The sequence below is a fragment of the Histoplasma capsulatum genome, genomic scaffold (genome assembly GCF_000149585.1).
Source record: "Histoplasma capsulatum NAm1 scaffold_1 genomic scaffold, whole genome shotgun sequence".
Classification (NCBI taxonomy): domain Eukaryota; kingdom Fungi; phylum Ascomycota; class Eurotiomycetes; order Onygenales; family Ajellomycetaceae; genus Histoplasma; species Histoplasma mississippiense.
Genome location: NW_001813982.1, coordinates 3,474,536 through 3,496,029, shown reverse-complemented (window position 1 = coordinate 3,496,029; position 21,494 = coordinate 3,474,536). Strand labels below are relative to the sequence as shown.

Sequence of the window (21,494 nt, the reverse complement as noted above, 5' to 3'; positions counted from 1 at the left end):
GGTGCGGGGCTGCATATGCTTAGTCCAATAATAACCCTGGTGATCACCCCGCACAATTTAAGCTTGTGTTTAGGGGGCGTAATCAATCGACCTGACCACGAGTTCCATCGGACGCTGCAAGTTTGAAATTTTCGAAAGTTTAACTCTGACCATGACACCCAAAGAGCCATTGATCCAGTTGTTTAACAAGCAATTATGGGGGCTTAACTTTGATGGCGCTACAAAACAGCTTGCAGTGCTGGAGGAATGGTGAATTATGAATCTTTGCCGAGATTAGACTGCAGGGAGTGGATTCGAGTTTAAAAAAATATGTGAAAATTCCTCTTGCGGCACAGTGCCCCAAATTTGAATGATTGATTGAACAAAGAACAGCGGGTATTTAATTAAGGAACTACAGAAATAATTGGCGGTAGTATATCATTCCATCGCCTTGATATCATCAATAGCCTTGTCAAAAGCATAGATGATTGGCCGGTAGAGAATCTCTGGATCCTTAGGTGTGCCAGTGAAGAGGCCATTCCTGTAGGGAAACAAAATCCCCCGCAACTCCTTGCAGAGCGGTTTGACACATCCAAAGGGTTGTGGAAATTCATTGAGGATATCCTCAAAGCCATCGACGCCCATATCACTTCGTTTAATTCTTGCAATATCCCTGAAGGTGCCAGTATACCATTTCGTCCAGCAAACTGTCTTTTGGTCGATCCTTTGCGTTATCAGAGAATTTCCACCCACGGCGGGCACACTGCCAGATAAGCACGTAGAATAATGACTCAAGATCATGCCGGTATGTATGGTCCGCGCCGAGCAACACATCGATGGCCATAAACTCCATAGTGCCAGTGCGACAGCGTGCACCGCTTCTCCCAGTGCCAAGTTCCTTAGCAAGATCCATGTCAATCAGCATCCCCGCAAAGCCAGTCTCTTCAGTATTAGTTATGATGATGTTGTTCTCAGAAATGTCTCGGTGAAGGACATTTCCTTTGAAATATAAGGACTTGTGCGCCTTGACCGCGTCGCGCAACGCTTGCAACAGCTCCAAGGACGACCGGTATTTATGGATTGGCCGGCCCGCGGGATAGATGACGAGACAGCGCAAAATGCGATTGTCGTACGGTCCATTGCTGGGAGCGACCAGACTTGCCCCCTGCGTTTCTTCCACATCATACGTGACCTCATTATGGAATGGCCCCGACCGCTGGCTGTTCGACCTGGATCGCTTTTTTGGATTTGTGCCCGCGTCATTTCCTTGGAAGCGATTGTTGCCGTCCCGCTCTATGAACATGTCCAGACCTAGTTCGTCCTCATTCATCATCGTGTAGCCGGCCATCATCCGTATGAATCGTTCCGGCTCCTTGTGGATATTGAATGGACCCGAGCTGTAGCATCCTGAGCGGTCAAAGACCCACGCTGTCATCTGCGGGCCTTCGATGCTAAATGCGTGCAAGTAGCGGCGCGTCGGCTGACAGGCAAACACGTCTCGCGCGTACCGGGCCAGCTGAACCAACGTATCCTTCACGCCCCTATTATCTGACGCCTTGAGCTCACCGATCGCCTCGATGTCTCTCCAGTCATGCTCGGTGTCCGATGGCTTTCCGCTCTTTCGTTTGACGATTAGGTCGACCTGCCGCCGAGCCTCACCGCCGATAAGTTCCCGTGGGATGTTGATCGTGTAGTAGCGACGTCGCTCCTTCGAGAGATAATTGTCCTGCAGTTGGAACAACCAGTCATGCACTTTTTCCTGCTTGGGCGAACCAGCGAGACTGGCCCATTCACCGTCATGTTGGTCCTTTACCGATTCGTAAGCATCCCAGGAGCGATCTGTCCAGTCCTTCCCCCTCGAAATATTTCTCAAAGAACCCTGGCACAACCCGATACGCGCAGTCCCGGATCTCCTCAAAGACTCTTGCTTCGATCAGCTTCCGGGTCTGTTCGGCGCCTTGCTGCGACGCGGAGGTATGCGTAATCGGCGTGCTGTTAAACGCCGGGGGGACACTTGCTGGTGTGGGGGTCACTCTTGGGAGCCTAGTAATGAGATCGAGAACGGCGCTCCAGATATCGTGGTCGGGCGCCTTTTTGATGACGAGCGTCATGAGTGGACGGTAGTAGGTGTAGTTGAAGTCGCCGTTTCGAACCCGCTCAAACAGACGTGAAAGTTCAAACGCAATGTCACGACTGCTTATCTTTGAACGAAGATTGAATGCAGCTTTTTCTCCCTGAAAGGTAGAGAGAAGTTGCGACACCGCATCCTGGAGTTGTTCAGATCTGTCATCAGCGCCATCAAGAGAAGCTGACCAAGGAGTGTGATTGTTCCACCTCCTGGAGCAAATCTTGTAAGTGGCTGAGAGATTATTTTAGGGGGTGGCACTTGATAACACTGTGGTCACTTTCCGATAGAGAAGTCATTCCTTAAGAGGAGGGGAGATCAGACTTGAAATGAGATTGGAGTAGTTGGTGAGGTTTCTGAGGCTGGGGAGAAAAACGCACCACGGCGCGGGTAACGTCTTCCGTGCGTGTCTCTGCCCACCGCTTAGCTCGGGGTAGATCAGTAGACTGGTTCTTTTGATGGAACGCCTCTGTTGTCGAAGGTAGGATCCGATGTCGAGAGGTTGTTCGTCTTAAGCTGGATCCTAATATAGTAGGGGGATACGATGGCACTTTTGTGCCATAAAAGCTTTGCCCGGGACTCTTAGATTATATCACGTGATGCGCTAAAATATTTGGACTAACCCCTTTTGGAGTCCGAGTGGGTATTGAGTCCTGGGAGATATATATGTATATATATATATATATATATATCGACCAACTTTGTGTGTTGCTCCAGCTTCTGAAAAGGTCTAAACTTTCATATTCCATCATTCAGCCGTTCAATTTCTCCAACATTAAACCAACCTACTTCTCCTAAGCTTGCGGGTAGTAAGTTAGAATGAACTTAAGAGTTCGTTAAAGAACTCGCTTTGCAATTTACCTCTCTGAAGTGGGCGGAAGGAGGGGCTGCTTGCTATATGACCCCACCTCAATATTACGGTCACATGGCGATTCTGCGTCGATACCCAACATATTGCATTCTGAGCGGGTTTCTTAGTGACGCAATGATCTTTTTTGGTTGACAGACTGCTCAAGATGTGGCTGCTTTTCAATTTTTTTTTTACGTCGCAGCATCAAAGTTATTCTAGCACATACCTTAGAGGAGAGGCTGACAATACCAAATATCAACAGCGTTGACGCCTTCAAATTTACACTTCTTAAACCAGTTCTCTCGCCTGGCTCCTCCAGAGTTTTATGCCAAATTATCGATCAGTGATTCAGTTCCTAGAAATTTTCGCCCCCCGCGTTAGCGAAAATCACCATCGATTACGTTCCATGAAAACCGCCATACAAGCCGATTCTGCTTGAAAAACCGTCCAGCTGCAGTACTGACCTTCATTCCAAGGGCTCTGCTCAGAGGGCGGTGCCGTCGCGTTTCACATCGCAGGCCACTATTCAGGCAGCACCATAAAAGCTGCGCGTGCTTCAGTACAAATGGGGGTACGGCAATATATAGTTCCTTGGACCCTTTCACATTCATGAAGCTGACCTGTGTGATTTTCCTAGACCGGCGATAAAGCCCTTGCTGGGCAAGAGGAGGATATTCAAGCCTACTATTTCCCGCCGACCGAGAATGAAAGGAAGATATATTTCATGGGCGACTACCTTTCAATTTACCACGTGCAAAAAGAACATTACAAAACACATAAAGACGACGGAATTCCTACAACCACATATCGACTCTATGAGGTACCAGCCGGTTATACTATATACATCAGAAGTGCTAGTGTGTATTTCAAGGTCTAGGGTGGCTTATCTCGCTGCATTCCGAAGAAATCGGTGAGACTGTACCCGTCTTCACTTCCACACCAGATAGTGAAAGAAACATCCTGCGTGTTGTCCTTCGGGAACAAAGTAGCTACGCATCCTGTTGCGTTCAAATTTCGACTTCTCTCCCATTTCCAAAGCCGGCTATTCTCTACCGCTGTTTTAAATGGTTCAGGCAACTTTGATATGTTGCTAGCAAGTGCATGCGTGTACATATATTTCACTTCTGTTGTTACAATGTTAGCATGGCCATGGTGCATTCTGGGACTCTCCTCACCTCTTCTCTCGTCGGATGGCGACTGTGAATTAGAATCCGTTGCGGGTAACCTCCCTTGCTCGTACATGGAGGGGTGGTGTGCACGCAGCGCCTGGTTGCCGTCAACATCAACGTGCCCGCAAGGGATTTGATCTGTTCATTAAATCAGCCATTTCCCATGTCCAAGTGGGGCCGTGGGTTATACTACTATTGGCATTTAGTCCGATAAGTGCCATTTGTCGCAGACTTGGTAGTTGACCTATTCACATTAGTACTGCTAATGATCCAGCGACTGCAGGACTGCGGCATATTGCATGCTCGGACATCTTGATGCTCACCCTCGGTGTGTACATTAGCCCTATTTTCTCCGTGCTAGTTGCGCTTGCAATGGAATTTTTTCGGAGCCCCAGTACCAAATCATGCCCGGGACCCGAGTCCGGAACGCCTGTATCTCGCCTCATGTTTGAGGAAGAAGCCTGGCTGTTTCCAGGAGTTGACAGGCTCGCATCCAGGTTCCTCACTTGAAGTCCATCAGAGCGCTTCCGCTTTTTTCGCTGGTCGACATCGGATTGCGCTTGATCAACAGATGATTGCCTGTTAGTTTTGCCCTGAAACGTTAATTGTTTCTCACGCTGCTCGCCTGATGAATCATTTGGGAGAAACTCGAGTTCATGGTATCCTATTAGTGGTCAGTGTTGGAAGGAGAATTGGAAAATGGTAAACCTACGTTTCTTAAAAATCCCAATATTTGGGAGCTCTGATTTCTCTGCTATAGCCAGTTGAATTTCTTTACGAAATATCCATTTTTGTGACAAGGGCTTTGCGTCCAAAACCTTTCTTGCATTTCGAATCAAGTAGTCGAAGTCGATGCGGTGCATTTTTGAGATATCCAAAGGCGTATAAGCAATTGAAATAAGCAAGAAGGTTTCACAATCCAGTTTTCGTAATTGCTGCCATCGCGATTCTAGTTGGGTATTTGAAGTCTCTGTTCCGTACAGACTGTCCAGAAATTTGTATATTCGGCTCGGAGTATTTGGGAGAGGAGTATGAGGGCCTTGTTGGATACGCGCTATTGTTCCTTGCAGTGAACGATGCACAGCAATCTGTGCCGTCAGTGATGCGCACCTCTTTTTCAGCCTCTCGAAGAGAGCATCATCAAGGTCAAGTTCCCATAACTGCTCGCTAACTTGGTCCAACAATTTGATCAATGCCTCGTTGGGCGTCATGGTCATGAACTTTTGAAAAATTCTAACTTAAGTGCCCGATATAAATTATTCGATGAGACGGATTGACTTCACTCTTTAAACCCAAGTTTTTTCTCATGAAGAGTGGTTCTATTGGACAACGCATATGCAGCCTAGCATTGGTTATGGTCTCTGAAAGTTGCATGTGGGCGTTTGACGTGGCTTTTTCTTCCTAGGTTCACAGGCCCAGTTCTGGCAGCATGGAATGTTGCCTTGCGACGGTACAGTATCCATCCGTCCAATCATCACATATTTTGAGATATCGAAAATTTCAGCATCTAGCATGAAATTGAAATTTTCGATCGTTGGGAGGCTTCCGCCAGTACCTCTATGTTTATCTAGTGTCGGACAAACTAAAGTAAAATAATATAGCCAAGTATGGAAAGTAAATACAGTTAGTCACCCAAGACAAGACTAGGAAAGTCCAAGTTTGCCACCGAGGGAGGATTGTCGTGTCATCTATTCAGTTCAAAGAAAAAGGATGCTTCCTCCATCGCGAGCGACTCTACCTCAAACAGGGACGGCTGATACGCTGACTCTGGAGGGCCGCTTCATCCTCTGCATCTGCATGAATCAACCTCTCCTCACCTAATATATCAGTCTGTCCAACAACCTCAGCTATGACAACTCCACTACAGCCTGTACGGGTTTTTATATATCAGAGACAGACAGCAGTCGATTCCTGGTCCGTTCAACCGTCCGATCCCGGTCTGCCATCGAACTCATCTTCTGTTAAAGACCAGGGAAGCAAGCACTCGCAGGATCCAAAGAGCGGCAGTGTGAGCAAAGCCCACCCGAATTCAGAATGCTCCAAAAGCTCTTATACATATCATCATCCTGTTACATCATATATGCTGAAATTGACAACCTTGCTAAAGACGTTTCTGTGGAAATGCACGCATGCGATCGCGCGACGGACAAAATTGTTTGTTTCATAGAAACGTTCGAGAGAAGAACGCCTTTTCCTAGAAACTGCATATGGACTACAACTGACAGTCGTTAACTGCGGTGACATCAATAGCACTGTTGATATTTCCACAGAGGTTGATCAGAGCCACGGAGTGGAGCCACAAAGGAACGAGTGTCAATATCATTATCGATTGTTTCCAGACTGGCAAACATCGTATCTCTGGCATGACACAAGGTCACCTCACAACCCACCTGACGAGATTCACGTCGATGAGGACATAATCGAGGCTCGATATCCAACACTAGCGCCGTTCTATTTTGCGTGGCAGGACATATATGAGAACTCGTTTACCGCGCAGGGGTGTGACAGAGGAAGTGGTTTGGATGTTTTCCCGGACATTGCCGTTCGCATTGGTTGGGAGGTTGAAGGCTTACTCATTGCATGCTGGCTGGTGTTGCAGGATGATGTGGAACAAGTGAAATATGAGCCTGCGACAGGGACGTATTCGATCAAGAAGGACAATTTGGGCGACATTCTGAGGCAATTTCTCACAGATATGGATGCTCTACTATAATCGAAGCAGCCAGAGACGACATTAATAGTCGGATTGAGTAACTTGGTCCTATACTTCCGGGTATCCGTAGTTAGCATACCTACAACACCGTGGGGCTATAATCTAAAAATAGCTTGCAAAGACTATGCTATGACTGAAGCTCGCATGCTCAAGCTGCATTCCTGTATCTGCTTATCGCTGATAGTCCAAACGTAAGACAATTCTCTTTCGAAATGAAAGGGGTTCAAGTCGATTTTGACTCTTCTCAAATAGTGAAGGGTTTTTTCTAGATTATAATTCTCTATCTACGGGATGTTCATATCCAGCGTGCTTTCTCCACATCATCTCCGAGTATCTGGTAAAGACGAAGGTTTCGAAATTTGTCATTGGCACAAAAGCCTCGCGAATTTAAATCATCATCACACAGAGAAGAAATCACTGGCAGGGAGAGTGCTTGAATATGTCAATCTCCGCCTCTCACAAGCAATCCTGCTCCTCATATATCAACCGCCCAATCGTTCAAACTCCGGTAGATAAAATTAGGGGGTGAGAGCAAGGAAGGTATGGAGCTGTGCAGCAATAAAACAATAATCCCATCATGCATTAGTTGTTGTCGTGAGGCACTAGTGCAAGGGTTGGACCAAATGAAGCTGCGCCTTTCAGCCACGCTCGAGATCCGACACCATACAGGGTCTCGATAGAAGGCAACCGAATCTATGGAGAAAACTGGAGAACCGATCTGGTCACGGAACGGCGCCGCTCGTAGCCTATTTTCAGCCACTTTCTGTGATTTTGGATGCTATATTTTTAAGAAGACGCGGTTCAGCATTCAGCTACAGTCCATCCGAAGCAAGGATCTGCTAGGGGAGAGAAGAGGAGCGATAAGGCAGTGGTGCGCTCGAAAGACTGTTCAAGAGACGAAATTGAAGAGACGCCCGCTAAGGAGATCTGGGGTGGATGGAAGGGATGATGGATGGTGCTGGTGACAGCGTTCGCTAGGCAATATGCCTACAATAATGCTGAGCAAATCAAGTTCGCTCTCCATCCTGTATCAAGGGGACATGGGTACTGCACACCCGCTGGGGGACTTTCATGACTCACCGATTACAAGTGGCATGGGTACGATGGCGTATCTGAGCGGCCAGATATCCAAATCAACGGCTGGTGTTGCAGTTGATAAAATTCATGCTTGGCTGTATGGAACATCAATTAAGCAGCGGAACGGGCCAGAAGATTTTTCGGCAAAATGCCAAGAACTATTTAACTATGCTAGGACCGGCGACTGGGCGACTGAAGATGACGACCAGCAGCGACGCTTCCAAAGCATGAAAAATATCCGATACCGAAAATTCCCATGTTGGCCCGGTGGATGATGTACCTATGGAGTTAAATATTCACATTGAGTATGTAACGTTCCCTCCAGAAAACCGTCACTTTCTTGCTGGCAAGAGAATGAAACTTATTGTAAGTTCAACTACATAGAAGACAACACTTGATATAAAACGGGAGGGCTATTCATTGACAGGGTTAAAATTCTCACTCTTTCCAATCAGTCCGTTGACGCACAGTTTAAAATCGATGGCACATGATCTGGACCATGCTGTAAATAGGGGGCAGTGTTTCGTTCACCCCCATCAGGCGCTTGGCTCCTTGCTTTTAACCACTGGATGACTACACACATTTCCCCCTCCCGGGCTTGCTCTGTTGTTGGTCAGCGAGAGTGGGATGGATTTACGTAATCGTTCTGATATATCCCGTACGTTAAATGCCGAAGTGTGAAGGGTGAGAAGAAGTTAATGGAGGCAAGGATAATGGCATATTGAGTGGACAGGCGACAGGCGACCACTCCAGGCAGCATTGCTAATTTTAGTCACGACCCACCTACCGCTCCCACACGCCTTGCCGTGCTAAAAAGAAGTATGTTATATCACGTGATTACCATAGTAGCACCTATTGGGCACACAGCAATAATCTCCGGAAAAGCGCCTGGAATGCATTCTGGGATCCTGCGCAAAAGTTAATTACAAGAACCTCTGGCCCTCCTGACCTCGATGCATACTCGCAAGATAAAAGAGCCAAATATTTGTGATTATGACCATATGCCTAGTTCAGTGACGTCCAACCCGTCTCGCAAGCGTCAGTATCCTAAGCCCCATCCATCCGACAGGTCACGATTTCGGAAAAGGCAGAAGCTCGACGCATCGGCATCAGCATATTGGGATAACCTGTCAAAGATTTGGTTAACCAAAGATGCATTAGAGGAGTTAGATCGAAGAAACAGCTGCCCGAAACCATCTCAGAACCATCATCAACCTCTCACTCAATGATTTCACACTGAGCTGAAGAAGTGCTGTAATCCTTTTCAGTTTGCTCCAGCCTTTCTCCATGATTGTGCACCCGCTTGTTCAAAGCAGATAAAAAGGGTTTCCAGATTGGGAGGACCTGACCTAACTGACCTTAGAAATGTACGTAACTACAAATCCATGCAAATATACCATTGCTGATAATATTGCCCAGTATTCTAAACTGGAAAACTTCCTTGAAAAAGCAATGAGCTCAAGGTCCCGGAGTAGAAAGCGACGCGCAGATTCTCCTCCATCAACAAGTGCAGATACGAAGAGCACCACCAAGTTCACAAGCACCACACTCTATAATTGTAACTTTCAGCAGAATCTAATTGATCATGGTGTTTATTTTGATGAATATGAATATTCAGATGGTTGAATACCAGCAATGCTAAAAAACTGAGAGGAGATCAATAAAAGATTAGCTCAACCCCGATTCTCCCTTTCCTCATCAAATTTTTTCAATAAGCATTTCTGAAAATTCAAATGAGCAGATACCCACGCATTTAAAAAACAATCAGTCACAATGTCAGTGATTTCTATCATCAAAGATGATGTTGATGATCCCAAATGTGCTGAAGAGGGATACTCACTTGGAAATCTTGCCCTCTTAACTGATGACATTCTGATTCAGATCAAGTCAGATCACTTCTATAGTGCACATTCATTAAATTCACAACAAACTTAGTGACTATATTATTTCATCAACACAGAATGACTTTTCAATGGTACTGAACTTCTTTTTGAAAGCAAAAGATTCTGATGGATTCTTGGCTGTGGCTACACAGCAGGCTTGCTATGACGGCACATTAGAAGCTCAGAGTATGCACACTTTTCAGTCATATCAACAAGACAGATCAACTTACAACAACAATGCTTACACTTTTACATTGACTTATCATGGTGGTCAATTCAAGCTATACACAACTCATCTCATCAAGCCTGAAGGTCTAGACTGTCACTCTGAGTATATTATGACCCAGCTCAAAGGCTGGTCGATGATCAGTGACCCAGGAACTTTTCAGCATGGAGCATCTGCATACTGAAATGCTTGGGACTGGGCAAAGGAAAAGAGGGATGAGTTTATTAGGGCAGTAAATGAAACACATGCAAAGCCCCAATCTCAGCTTCTTCATTCAACCTCTCAGTGTCAGACGGCTTCTGAGGCAGCTCTCACCTTGGATGACTCTGATCTATCGACATTTTCCGACCAAACAGAGTATCAAGACGCGCAATGGAGCTTCGCAAATACAACTGAAGGAGGAGAAGAGTCTCAGATTCTTTGTAGACATGTCAAGAAGCTGAGAGTTGGCTCCATTGTTGAAGGTAATACAGTGGGTAATAAGACTTACCTGAACTGATGATAAATAGGGCTTATCATGCACACGGGGAAGCCATAACCTGCACCAGGGCAGCTTCCCTTTTTAGGGTTGATCATAGTCATAAATAGCATAATATTATAATGATCAGTGTTTCTTCGCGTAACTCTGGAACTTCCCACCGGGGTTTTTAAATCCACATAAATATAATACAATATGCTCTATATTCGTACAGCCTTTTCCCTTCTAGTTCGCCAGACAACTAACCACCTGCAACGCATACCAAAAACCTCAGCGCATATGAGGATGCCTCGCGACGAAATCCAGCCAATGTAAGGCCTTCAAGGTCGTTGGGAGACTAATAGATGACACTGAATGGTATTGACTTAGATTGTCTGGTCCAAATTTATATTTTGCAGAGTGTTGATATACAAGGCTCTAGTTTTACATCTGTATTGGAAGAGGATAATGGTTGCAGAACACTGCCTCTGGTGCTCCGGTAACCCAGGAGAGCGAAGAGAGCTCTGCTGAAGTGTTCAATATGTCCAAGAAGAGACGTACATTTAGATGGGCAACTTGAGGAGGTGGCAGAGTCGGACTTTGCAGCCCAAATAAGAGTGACCATTTATTGCGTTATCTTGATGCAGCTTCATATTTGCCTTCTTTGCTCGATTAGACTTCTGCAGCGGGGTTAAATTGCTCCAAGCCTGCACCCTAAATAATAGGCACCGTAGGCGTTACACAGCCCCGAATCACCTCTGAACAAGTTAAGGAGGGACAGAAACCACTTTACCATTTAAATTCCTAGCGTGCGCAAGGCATATATTTCCACCGCTTCGTGCTTGGTGATAAAGTATACATATCACTAGCTAGTTCTCTAACTAGCTATTGGTTCTTGAATTCTAACCTAATCTACTTTGTAATCTCCAGTCCAAAGTTTAACCTCTAGTCATAGTTACTTCTTGAGGATATGATTGAATACAAGTGCATTATCAATAACATTGAGAGTGGATGAAATTGACTTGACAGAGTCTCCAGATTTGAAAATTTCTTGTCAAAAATCTGAATCCCAATTCAAGCAAATTGCACCCATTTGTGAAGCCACATGGAGGCTGGTGGTTCTGCCCGACAATTCTTGTCTTGACAATACTGCTTTTTGAACTGCTTTTTGAACTCATTATTCTGTCTTTCTGAAGTTGACACTGTTTGACAGCAATGTCAAGCCACACTTTTTCTGTTTGCTGTCTCTGTTGTGATGTGTTTCTTAATCTCTCTATTCAGGAGGGCTTCAAATAGCTCTGTCCACATTTATTTCTCAGCCGAAAGCCCAAACTGATACCTCGAACCAACAACGTTCAGCTTTTAACGCCTCGACGCACTCAGCACACGAAGATATCTTTGGTGCTGATGGATCACCTATTTTTGGGGAGTTTATTGGAGGCGGGATTACTGGGTGGGTATTCAAGATTTCAAATGACACGGTTTTGAAAGTCCCTCGTTTACGCACCCACCTCGTGGACAAGAACCTAGAAACATAAGTCTCATTGCGAAAATACCAACAAGGCGGTTCTTGAGTCTCTGAGAAGAGAAAAACAGGTCTACGAACATCTGGGACGAGTCGAAGGCATACTACCTGCTTGGCCGACGGATGTTGGTATCGAGATGCCATACATGTCAGGTGGTACTGCTCAGGACCACTTTAACATATACGAGATTGATCTCGACATACGCCTTCGATGGATTAAGATAGGCTACTGATGTAGTTCGCCGGGTGCATGAGAAACATGTCCTTATCAACGACGTCCATCTTGGCAATTTTCTCCTCGATGATGACCTTTCATTGATGATGGTGGATTTTGGGAATTCTACTATAGTTCCTGACGATGTGAAGTTTGGAGAGTATGTGCATTACGCCTCTTCAGAGAAAGCTGATATCGCTGCTGTTGGGTCCCTGATTTATGAGATTATGACGGGGAAAGGTTACATGGTATACGTGAACTTGAAAGCGCCCTTTGACATTGCCGAGAGGACCCCAAGAGATAATGGTAATGGAGTCGATATGTGGTTTCCCTATTGGCCGCCGAAGGAAGACTTAGCAGACACAACAGGTATCCTATTGGGTGATATCATTCTTCAGTGTTGGCTTAAGGATGGGTTTCAGACTATGGATCAGGTCTGTGGGGCAATATCCCAAGCTCTCGATTAGAACTTTTTGTCTATATCATTTGAATTTCAATCACATTGAACCCAGGCCTGGTGCGAGATGTATTTTCTGTGGTATCGGAGGTCTAATAACCATGCACAGACAATATGGGATCCCTCAGAAAAAGTCTGGCGTCGAACCATCGGATCCTATTTATCATCTCGTAGCCAGTGAGGGGTTTGTTCCAGACCAGGCCACCTCGACGTTTTTGACTCTCAGATGTGCAATACTGTTGAGCTCTAGCAGGTTCTACACTTAGATGGTTTTATGACCCTTGGGGGTCATGTCAATGTCTTTCAGCGGTGGCCTTCATCTGTGGCCTTCACCGGAATTGGTGGTGAACCTATCCTAAGATATATTTGTGAAACACGCAGATATATATCTCTCTTGAGGAGTAGGTGCCCATTTTAAGGGTTGGTCATTTTTAATATAGTGGTAAAACCTCCCACAAGATTGCGTGATTTACAATATTTGCATGTTTCCTCGACCACTGCTACCGAGGAATAGTGGACCAAAAAAAGCAGTTGAGAGCTACTGGATTCCCAGCAGCCTTGGGAATTAGTGGTACTGCTGCGCCGCATCGCAAACAGATTGTTTCGGTCAAACAGATTGTTTCGGTGGTCTCTTAACATTCATCCATATTTCCCTGTGTGTGCAAGTAATTATCGCACACTCAGTCTCACCGGCAATGGTGATTTCACCCAAACCGCGTACGTCTCTTGATCCTCCCACCTTTGCACCCCGGCATGTCCTTCTCCCGTTAGGGGGCTGAGATTAAACTGGTAAAGAAGGTGGCCTAAGATCAAGGAAATCTCCATCCTCGCGAGGTTCTGCCCGATGCAGTCCCGCGGACCCTGGAGAAATGGCTGCACTGCGTCCCGTCGGTCGTTCGCGAAGAGGTCGCGATCAGTGTGAAGCCAGCGGTCTAGATGGAAGGATGTGGGATCTACAAAGTTGGAAGCGGAGAGATTGGCAGCCCACTGCATGTATGAGACTATGGTCTGTTGCGTTGCTGTAGTCAGCTTTTGTTTCCAGTGGGGGTGGGGGTGGAAGGCTTATGACGCACCCCTGCAGGAAAGAATTCGCCGCTGATGGTGTGTCCTCCTTCCGGGACGAGTCTTGTTAATCCTAATGGCACTGGTGAGGAAAGGCGTATGCCCTCCATGATTGCAGCATCTAGAAGAGGCAGCTTCGACAGGTTTCTAAATCCAATATCCTCTGTCGTGGCAAAGCTGGTACGCACTTCCTCCGTTACCTTTGCCAAACTCTCGGGGTTGTGAAGCAAATGAAAGAGAATCCCGGTGATAGCAGTTTGTAGGGTATGGCTTCCCGCAAAAACAAACGTAGTTGAGTTTGTCACGATTTCAGCATGCGAGAGCTGGTGTTTCGAGTTCTGGAGATGGGAGAGAAAGTCCGGCCGGTCGACAGTTGAGCTTAGCCGCCTATCCACCTTTTCACGTGTTGTTGCTTGATGTTTCGCCATCAGGGACATCGCTGACTTAGGGATCCTCTTGAGCAGAAGTCTGAAGAGCCACGGGTAGAAGCGGCACGCTGCAAGTTGCACTTTTCCTTTTAAAGAGTAGACTAGCATTCCGACCCATTCGTGGTATCTGTTGTTTTCAAGGCAGCCAAAGTCTTCCCCGAAACTCAGTGAACAGATGATGTCGAACGTACAATAGCTTACCCAAGTTTGGAGGTCAACCACTGTAGTATTGGATTCACCCGTTTGAAGCTGTAGCTGCGATATCATCTTGTGGACGTACGATGATACCAAGGGCTCCTGAGCAGCCAAGGCTTTGCTACTAAACAGAGATGCATACGATTTCCGTATTCGTGCATGATCCTCGTCTCCGGCTTCGAGTATAGAAATCGGTTGGCCCGGCTGCGGTGGAGGTTGACGGATGGGGTCCTTAGGAAGCGATTTAAATTCGGAACTCGGGCGACGGTTGTAGATATCTTTGACGCAGCTGGGGTTGATGAAAGATACCTCATTTGGGGCCACGCGGACAGTATCACCGTATACTTCATGGAAGTGTTTGACCTTGTGAGCTAGCTTTCCGGATCGAAAGGCAAGCAGGTACGGGAGACGGGTGATGGCCCACAGTGTTGGTCCATTGTAGCGAGAGAGTGGGTGGAAGTAGAGAGTTTGGATAGCGATGAGGATAGGCAGCTGAAGGGGAGATTAGCGACAATACACCTGAGCGATAACATGGAAATGTTTCTAACCAGTAGAGCTGTGGTCACTGCTGTAAAAAGAGAGTTGACAGTCATCGTGGAGGCTAATGGGGATATATGGTATGCATTCGAGGAAGAGTTGAGTCTTCTCGTCAATGTTCTGTGATGGAGACTCGGAGCAGGTCAAGTAGCATGCCAGGCCATGCCAGGCCCCAATCGTTCGCTGTTCGACCTAGTCCCAGCTGGGAGCTGAAAATGCAGTGGGTGGTCATCAATCTTGAACACTGCCTGTCCAGGGCTGAATCGCCGCTCCATGGCTGTATGAAGTTTGATGTTATTAGTATCGAGATCCCTGCCTGCTCGCGTAGTGTAGTAGCCAACGCATATGAAATGAAGTTCCGATAGTTAGCATAGTTTAAGCTTGTTTTCATTAGTTAATAATAGTAGAGGTATTAAGTAGTTAAGTTATCATTGACTCATTGATATCATAATATCATTGCATCCATTAGTTATTCAATCATGTTGCATATGCTACTAAGTAGTTAGCTCGTAGTCAGCCACATCTACTCTAAAAAAAACAATTCTGTTGATGAGCATTGAAGTTTAGTGGTGAAGAAATCTCTGAGTATATAATATTTGATTTCATGCATTTGTATTTGTGTGTTGGAATCCAAAGGCATGAAGTCGGGAACTTACAGCGTAGTGTTCAAATATCTCTAAATCCCAGTTTCGCACCCTCGCAACGAACACGCACTTTCACTTTCACTTTCTTCTCCTCTGTCTCCCGGATGCACCACCTTTTCCTCCCTTCCAGGGATGGTGCTGTCTTATCCCGCCCTCGCCTGTGTAATCAATCCTACACCGGCAGAAGTCACCGAAAGGCTATCTAATATCACATCTTATCTCAGCAAGCTCAGCCGCTTCGCAGGATAACTAATTGCTGTTTTAACACTGATTTAATGATTAGTCACTCTTTTAAACAAGCTAATCTCAAATTGGTAATGAGCTAACCCAAATAATTCTTTGATCCTGTGATGTGCAATTTATCCTGCGAAGCATATGAGCTTCCTGAGCATGATTGTACAGTACCATCGGCAAATAGATCCCTCTACCCAGCTCTGTCAAGTGCTATCATTAGGGATCTGGGTGAGCCAGCATCATCACCACGTTTGCTTTCACTAACTAATGGTTTCAGCTCCCTTGCTCCGCGAACCCTGACAAGCACAACCTCAAGAACAAGGTGAGCAACTTCACGGCCCACACTGATCCTCCAGTACCCTTGATCCTTAATTAAGCATTACCCTCATAAAACCAAGGGCTACAGGGTTGGGCAGTTAGGAGGCCCAAAAGCAGTGCTAAAAGCCACCATTTCTGCCCCTGGCTAACCGTCACATCGTTAAAGAGCCTCAATATATATATTATGATACTAATTTATATCACTTTTTACACTGAAGTGTGAAATGATATATTGATTTTATATAACTAAGACAATATCTATCAGAGTTACCTATTCTTCCTTATCTCTTTAGTATATATAGTACTTTTCAAGCCTTCATCAGTGATGTAATTGTACACTGTTGAGATATACTGCTTCGAGAATGAAAAGACTATTACCGTCTATAGTATATTCTATAGTATATGAAATTCTACTCTCTATAGCTCTGTTGTTGATAATGTTGGGTTGGATGGAAATCAAAGTAAGAAGTCGAAATGTTGAAATGGTTATGCTGTCTCAGGTTGTCCAAGGGCTCAGAGAGCTTCCCTATGTAGATAATAAAATCAAAACAGTTTCTTCCAAACTCGAAACATATTCATTTACAACAAAAGAACTCGCCAGCTCTCCTTTATCATAGTAGGGCTACACGAAGAAATCCGTACCAAGAGAACAGATATCGGTGTAGCAATCGTATGTACAGGAAAAAAAAAAGGAGCAGACACTCCCAGCAAGAATATATCTATGCTTTAAATACAGATACATATAAAAACAGGGGAACAAGTAAAAAAAAAAAAAAAAAAAAAAAAAAAAAAAAAAACTGCGCCGCAGAAAATACGTGTGTATGGAACCAAGTAGGTCTTGAAGGGCGATAAAGCTGAAAAAGACTTTCTAGGATGATCGATCGTGTTGATGACGCCGTTCTGGTTTCTTGCTTCCTTGTTTCCTTCTTCGTCTACTTTCCCCGTCCCTCGTCAATATGGTGGAATAGCCGGAAACGGAGAGGACCAAGAGATGTCATTCGCGGAACTGGCATGCAGGGCGTTTCGCCGATTTTCTTGGTTCATTTGTCAGAACGAAGAAGGTGGGGTGGTTGAGGGAGATTATGAAAGTAACATATTGGAATGCACGCTGTATGTCATATGTATGTGATCACGTCTTCTAGAAATCTCTCGATAAGAGACAATAAATCGTTCGATTTCATTATTAAGTCTTCTTCTTGCCCCTATCGTTTTTTCGGTTCCTTCTTAAGCGTGTGCTGCTATTCGGAGTTTCGGGCCTCGCAGATCGAATACAACGAAGAGTGCTTTGAAGAATATATCCCCCCAGATTTGAAGTTTAGAGCCTTGGTTGGATTGGACACCACCGAAGCAGACTGGTTATAACAACGAAAGAGATAGCCGTTAGCATGGATTGGGTGGGTGCGAAAAAGGGGGTTTAGCCGCGATTATGAAGTTCTGGGGCAAAGCCAAAAGCTAAAATCAAAATATATGATGAGGGAAATGGTGCAAACACTTACGATTCGTGTTGGTGGATGTGTCAGTCCCCACTACAGCGAAATTCAATAAACTACCTGATACCCTTGCCAGATGTGTATCACCTAGAGACACCCACAAGTCCGGCAGTGTCGAGCTGCAGGGAAATATAAAGCCACCGGCATTCGGGGACATCTCCGCCCCTTCAACCTTCGCGTAATACGCGTCCACGATCTCCTTATTCACTAGCATCAGCGTCGTGCCCGTATCGGCGATCGCGGTGGTCACGCCATTTTCGACGGTGAGGATGTTGCCATCATCGCCAACCCTAAACAAGCTCGATTTGATTTCCCAAAAACCTCGGGAGTTGTCCACAGGGACATCAACGATGTCACCAGTGAACTTTCTTTTGTCAACTGTGCCGAATTCATAGGTACCAGGAGCCTGCGCTTTAAGTTGGGCAGTGAAGACGGGTTCTTGAAGATCAGGCGCGATATTTTCGAGGAATGTGGTTTGTTTTTCCGGTTTCATTGTATTAATCTTTGTAAACCCGAGGCCAACGAGGCCGTCGGAGGCTTCGTCGGTGAGAAATGATTCTGAGATCTGGTTTGGAAGGCCGAAGGCTTGATTTCGAACTGTTGCACCACCGATGTCGATTGTGTCTTTTCCAACTCCACCCCGTGCGAAGGAGGAGTCTCCATACGTGACGTTGAAGGTAGAGCCTTCGAGTAGCTGGAATGTCCTGGATTTTGCCGGATCGAAAACCGAGTGGCCAGCAGATACGCGTGGGTCAAGTTTAGTATTGAATACCCATCTGTAAAGAGATAGAAGGAAGAGTATGTATATTTGTTAGTTCATGGCCATGTATAAATACAGCTCCCTAGCCTGCGTATAGTATCACAGTTCCATACTCTGGGGATCATGGTATGAACGTACGTGTCTGACGAACCGGTATCAAAGTTCATCACAAACTCCTGGCCACCAATCGTTACGGGGGCCAGATACAAAACGTCATTTCTCGCTGGGACATTGGTGACAGCGCCATTTTCATCTGGTTCGTCTGCCTTGTTTACAGCCTGGCGATCTTCTGCAGTTGGGTAAATGTTGAGATCTAAAGATCCGAAGTTGATATCTGTAGCAATGATACCAAACTTGGCATATGCCTTTCTGACCGCCGCTAGACCGTTAGGCACATAATCTACCTGACGTATCCGATGGACTTTGAATGTTCGTTTCTTCAGTTGTGATTGTTGCGTGGGAGCCCCTAGCACGGCGGGGGATGAGAAGAGATATAGGTACAGCAGTGCCAGTATCCACTGCATCTTGTCCGCTGTTTATGTAAAATAAGATATAGACACGGAAGATAGATGAAGAAGAATGGCCCGGCCCAATGGGAAATGAAAGAATGTAAGTCACGTCCAGACGCAAGAGAAAGATAGATAGATAGATGCGCGCACACACGCAAACACACGCTACAGCGGGATGTAGAAAAGACACAAACCGTTTTCATGAACGGTCGTGTATAACGCAATCAGCACAAAAAGAAGGGCAAACAGTAGCAGTAAAGAATGTGAAAACTATGACCCCATACGAGTCATACAGAGAGACCGTGTTGATCAGAAAATAATGAGAGAGCGGGAGATTTGAGGCGTTGGAGGTGTGAAAGCATATAGCGCGAGGGATCGAGAGCGGAATGCGCCAGAAAAGAAGAAACTGCGTACAATAAGAAAGAGGGTAAGGTAAGAAAGATAAAGTCACAGAGAGAAAGCAATAGGACAAGGCTAAAGAAAGAAAATAATGGTCCTGAAAGAACCTCCAAGCCTCTCCCAAAAGGTTAATACGCAAAGGGCTATATTATCCCATCAACAGGAATGGGACGGAGATTAACCCCATATCCATATCATATCTATAGGGATCGTCCCGAGCCACCACACCCTGGGCGCCAACACCGGCATTACGATTCACAGTAACAAAAAGATCCCAGCTCCACGCCATCAAGGGCTTCTCATCCCATATCTAACAGGCAAAATGGCCTTGCCAAGTTGTCGGTGCCACACTGGTCTGACGCGATGCTCATGCAATCAGGGCCTCAGGGGGATGTTTAGTTTGAAGAATGTTGACGCCGCGCTCCATTGGCCAGGTCCCTGTCGCTTGCGCATCATCATGCCGCGCTGAAATCCCGCCAGGAGCCAGTTTATGTGATATTCCAGCCATTCAGCTGTGAAGGAAGCTCCGCGTTCAGAAAGTTGAGATTTCAGGCGGGCCACAACAAACGGGGCCAGGCTCGGTCAGGCCCGGTCAGGCACATGCTTGCCTCACACTCGAGGGTCAATGAAAAGTTTGCGTTGTTGAATGGAGAGAGGGGCAAGAATCAGATAGTCCTCGTACTAGCACTTATCAAGAGTGTTGATCGTGGCTGACCAACGCCGAGCAACTTGATTAGCGGCCGGGGAGTCGCTGCCAATAAGCATCGCAAGACTCCAAGCACCGGTTGGGTGTAACCGGCTCGAAACCGCTGGTGATTGAAACATTCCCCATGGATGGAACTGCAATCACCCTGCGGACAAATCAGCAAACATCAAGTCAAAGAAACGCATCCTTGCTGAGACGCCCTACCCACTCCGGTGTTTCATCGTTCTGCTTTCAAACAATGTCATTGCTGACCTTCTTTCAGAGCACTCCCATCCATCCATCGGCCTTTGGATTCTGTGGTCCATCTTTTGCAGAGGTTGAATCGCCAACAAAAGAATCTCTTTTGCGGCATTCGCTGGCCCCAAGTTTAGACATCTACGGGCCCGCTCCATGCAACACAAGCCACAACTGCTTGCCACAGATCTTGAAGCGCCCTGCCCACTTCAAATGCTTACATGTGACAATCCTAACACCAATTCCCAAAATCCTGTTAAAGTTGTTGGGGGGATTGGATTGGGTGATTCGTATCCTCTATAACCGGGCCCTAGATGATTTGTAAGCTGCCGCTCACCTGCAACCTCTGGTCGGCCCCTCGTTCCGAGGGTCCGCCATCTCAACGTTATCCGCCATCTCAACGCGATTATTTTCAAATACGCGAATCTCTTTTTTCAAAATGCAATAATCAACCAATGTGATGACTTCTACATATATTTTAATAGAGAATAAGATCACAGAGGCTCTAGATTCCATAGCCGATATTGAAAAACCCAATATCAAAGCATTGGCAAGAGATTATAACCTTCCCTATTCCCGTCTGCTCAATCGATACAATGGCCGTGCTCCGCGAACTCATCGACCTCCTGCTAATCGACTTTTATCTTTTGAGCAGGAAAAATCACTTTGTCAGTATATAGAAGCTCTAGATAAGCTATGCCTACCTCCCAATCGATCGATGATCTTTGGTGCTGCTCGATTCCTACTTGCGCAGAGCCATACAGATTCTACCACACCTGCACCTGGGCTTGGAGAGCACTGGGTCAAAAGATTTCTCAAACGCCATCCAGAGTATAATGTACGCAAGCAGAAGACCATTGATATATTACGGAAACAGGCTCATCAACCATCTCATATCCTTGATTGGTTTAACCGGTTCAAAGAAACAGTCAATAAATATGGAATTCAAGATTGCGATATCTACAACTTCGATGAAACAGGGTTCAGAATAGGAATTGGACATGATCAATGGATTGTAACGCGAGATCCTCGAAGACGGGCCTATGTTGGAAGTTCAAATAATAGAGAAAGTCTTACTATCATTGAAGGAGTTGCAACTGATGGCTTTACCATTCCTCCCTTATATATTCTCACCGCGAAGCAGCTACAGGAGCGGTGGACAGATGAAATAGAGAAGGATGCCATGATAGCTACATCCGACACTGGGTATAATAATGATCAAATCCTCTTTTCAGTGATTCAGCATTTCCATCGGTCTACAAAAGCTCCGCAACCAAAGGAACCCACCCGTCCTGGCTTTCTA

General features: G+C 45.9%; 4 protein-coding genes across 4 annotated transcripts; all 4 read right to left on the bottom strand.

The window, feature by feature from the left end:
* Window positions 1-417: 417 nt before the first annotated feature.
* On the bottom strand, window positions 418-5,334 carry HCAG_01001 (predicted protein; the record flags this gene model as incomplete). Its single annotated transcript, XM_001543905.1, has 12 exons — window positions 418-686; window positions 733-1,376; window positions 1,488-1,760; window positions 1,858-2,246; window positions 2,485-2,516; window positions 2,966-3,038; window positions 3,181-3,267; window positions 3,377-3,476; window positions 3,877-4,078; window positions 4,130-4,220; window positions 4,447-4,787; window positions 4,836-5,334. The coding sequence occupies 12 exons, from the start codon at window positions 5,332-5,334 to the stop codon at window positions 418-420; spliced, it is 3,000 nt and encodes a 999-aa protein (XP_001543955.1).
* An 8,010-nt stretch (window positions 5,335-13,344) lies between these two features.
* HCAG_01000 (predicted protein) lies at window positions 13,345-14,953 on the bottom strand (the record flags this gene model as incomplete). Its single annotated transcript, XM_001543904.1, has 4 exons — window positions 13,345-13,662; window positions 13,749-14,292; window positions 14,446-14,852; window positions 14,909-14,953. The coding sequence occupies 4 exons, from the start codon at window positions 14,951-14,953 to the stop codon at window positions 13,345-13,347; spliced, it is 1,314 nt and encodes a 437-aa protein (XP_001543954.1).
* A 2,364-nt stretch (window positions 14,954-17,317) lies between these two features.
* On the bottom strand, window positions 17,318-18,867 carry HCAG_00999 (hypothetical protein; the record flags this gene model as incomplete). The annotated part of the gene is made up of 3 exons (XM_001543903.1): window positions 17,318-17,445; window positions 17,590-18,359; window positions 18,482-18,867. The coding sequence occupies 3 exons, from the start codon at window positions 18,865-18,867 to the stop codon at window positions 17,318-17,320; spliced, it is 1,284 nt and encodes a 427-aa protein (XP_001543953.1).
* A 1,908-nt stretch (window positions 18,868-20,775) lies between these two features.
* Window positions 20,776-21,376, bottom strand: HCAG_00998 (predicted protein; the record flags this gene model as incomplete). Its single annotated transcript, XM_001543902.1, has 3 exons — window positions 20,776-20,820; window positions 20,896-20,958; window positions 21,326-21,376. The coding sequence occupies 3 exons, from the start codon at window positions 21,374-21,376 to the stop codon at window positions 20,776-20,778; spliced, it is 159 nt and encodes a 52-aa protein (XP_001543952.1).
* Between the last annotated feature and the right edge of the window lie 118 nt (window positions 21,377-21,494).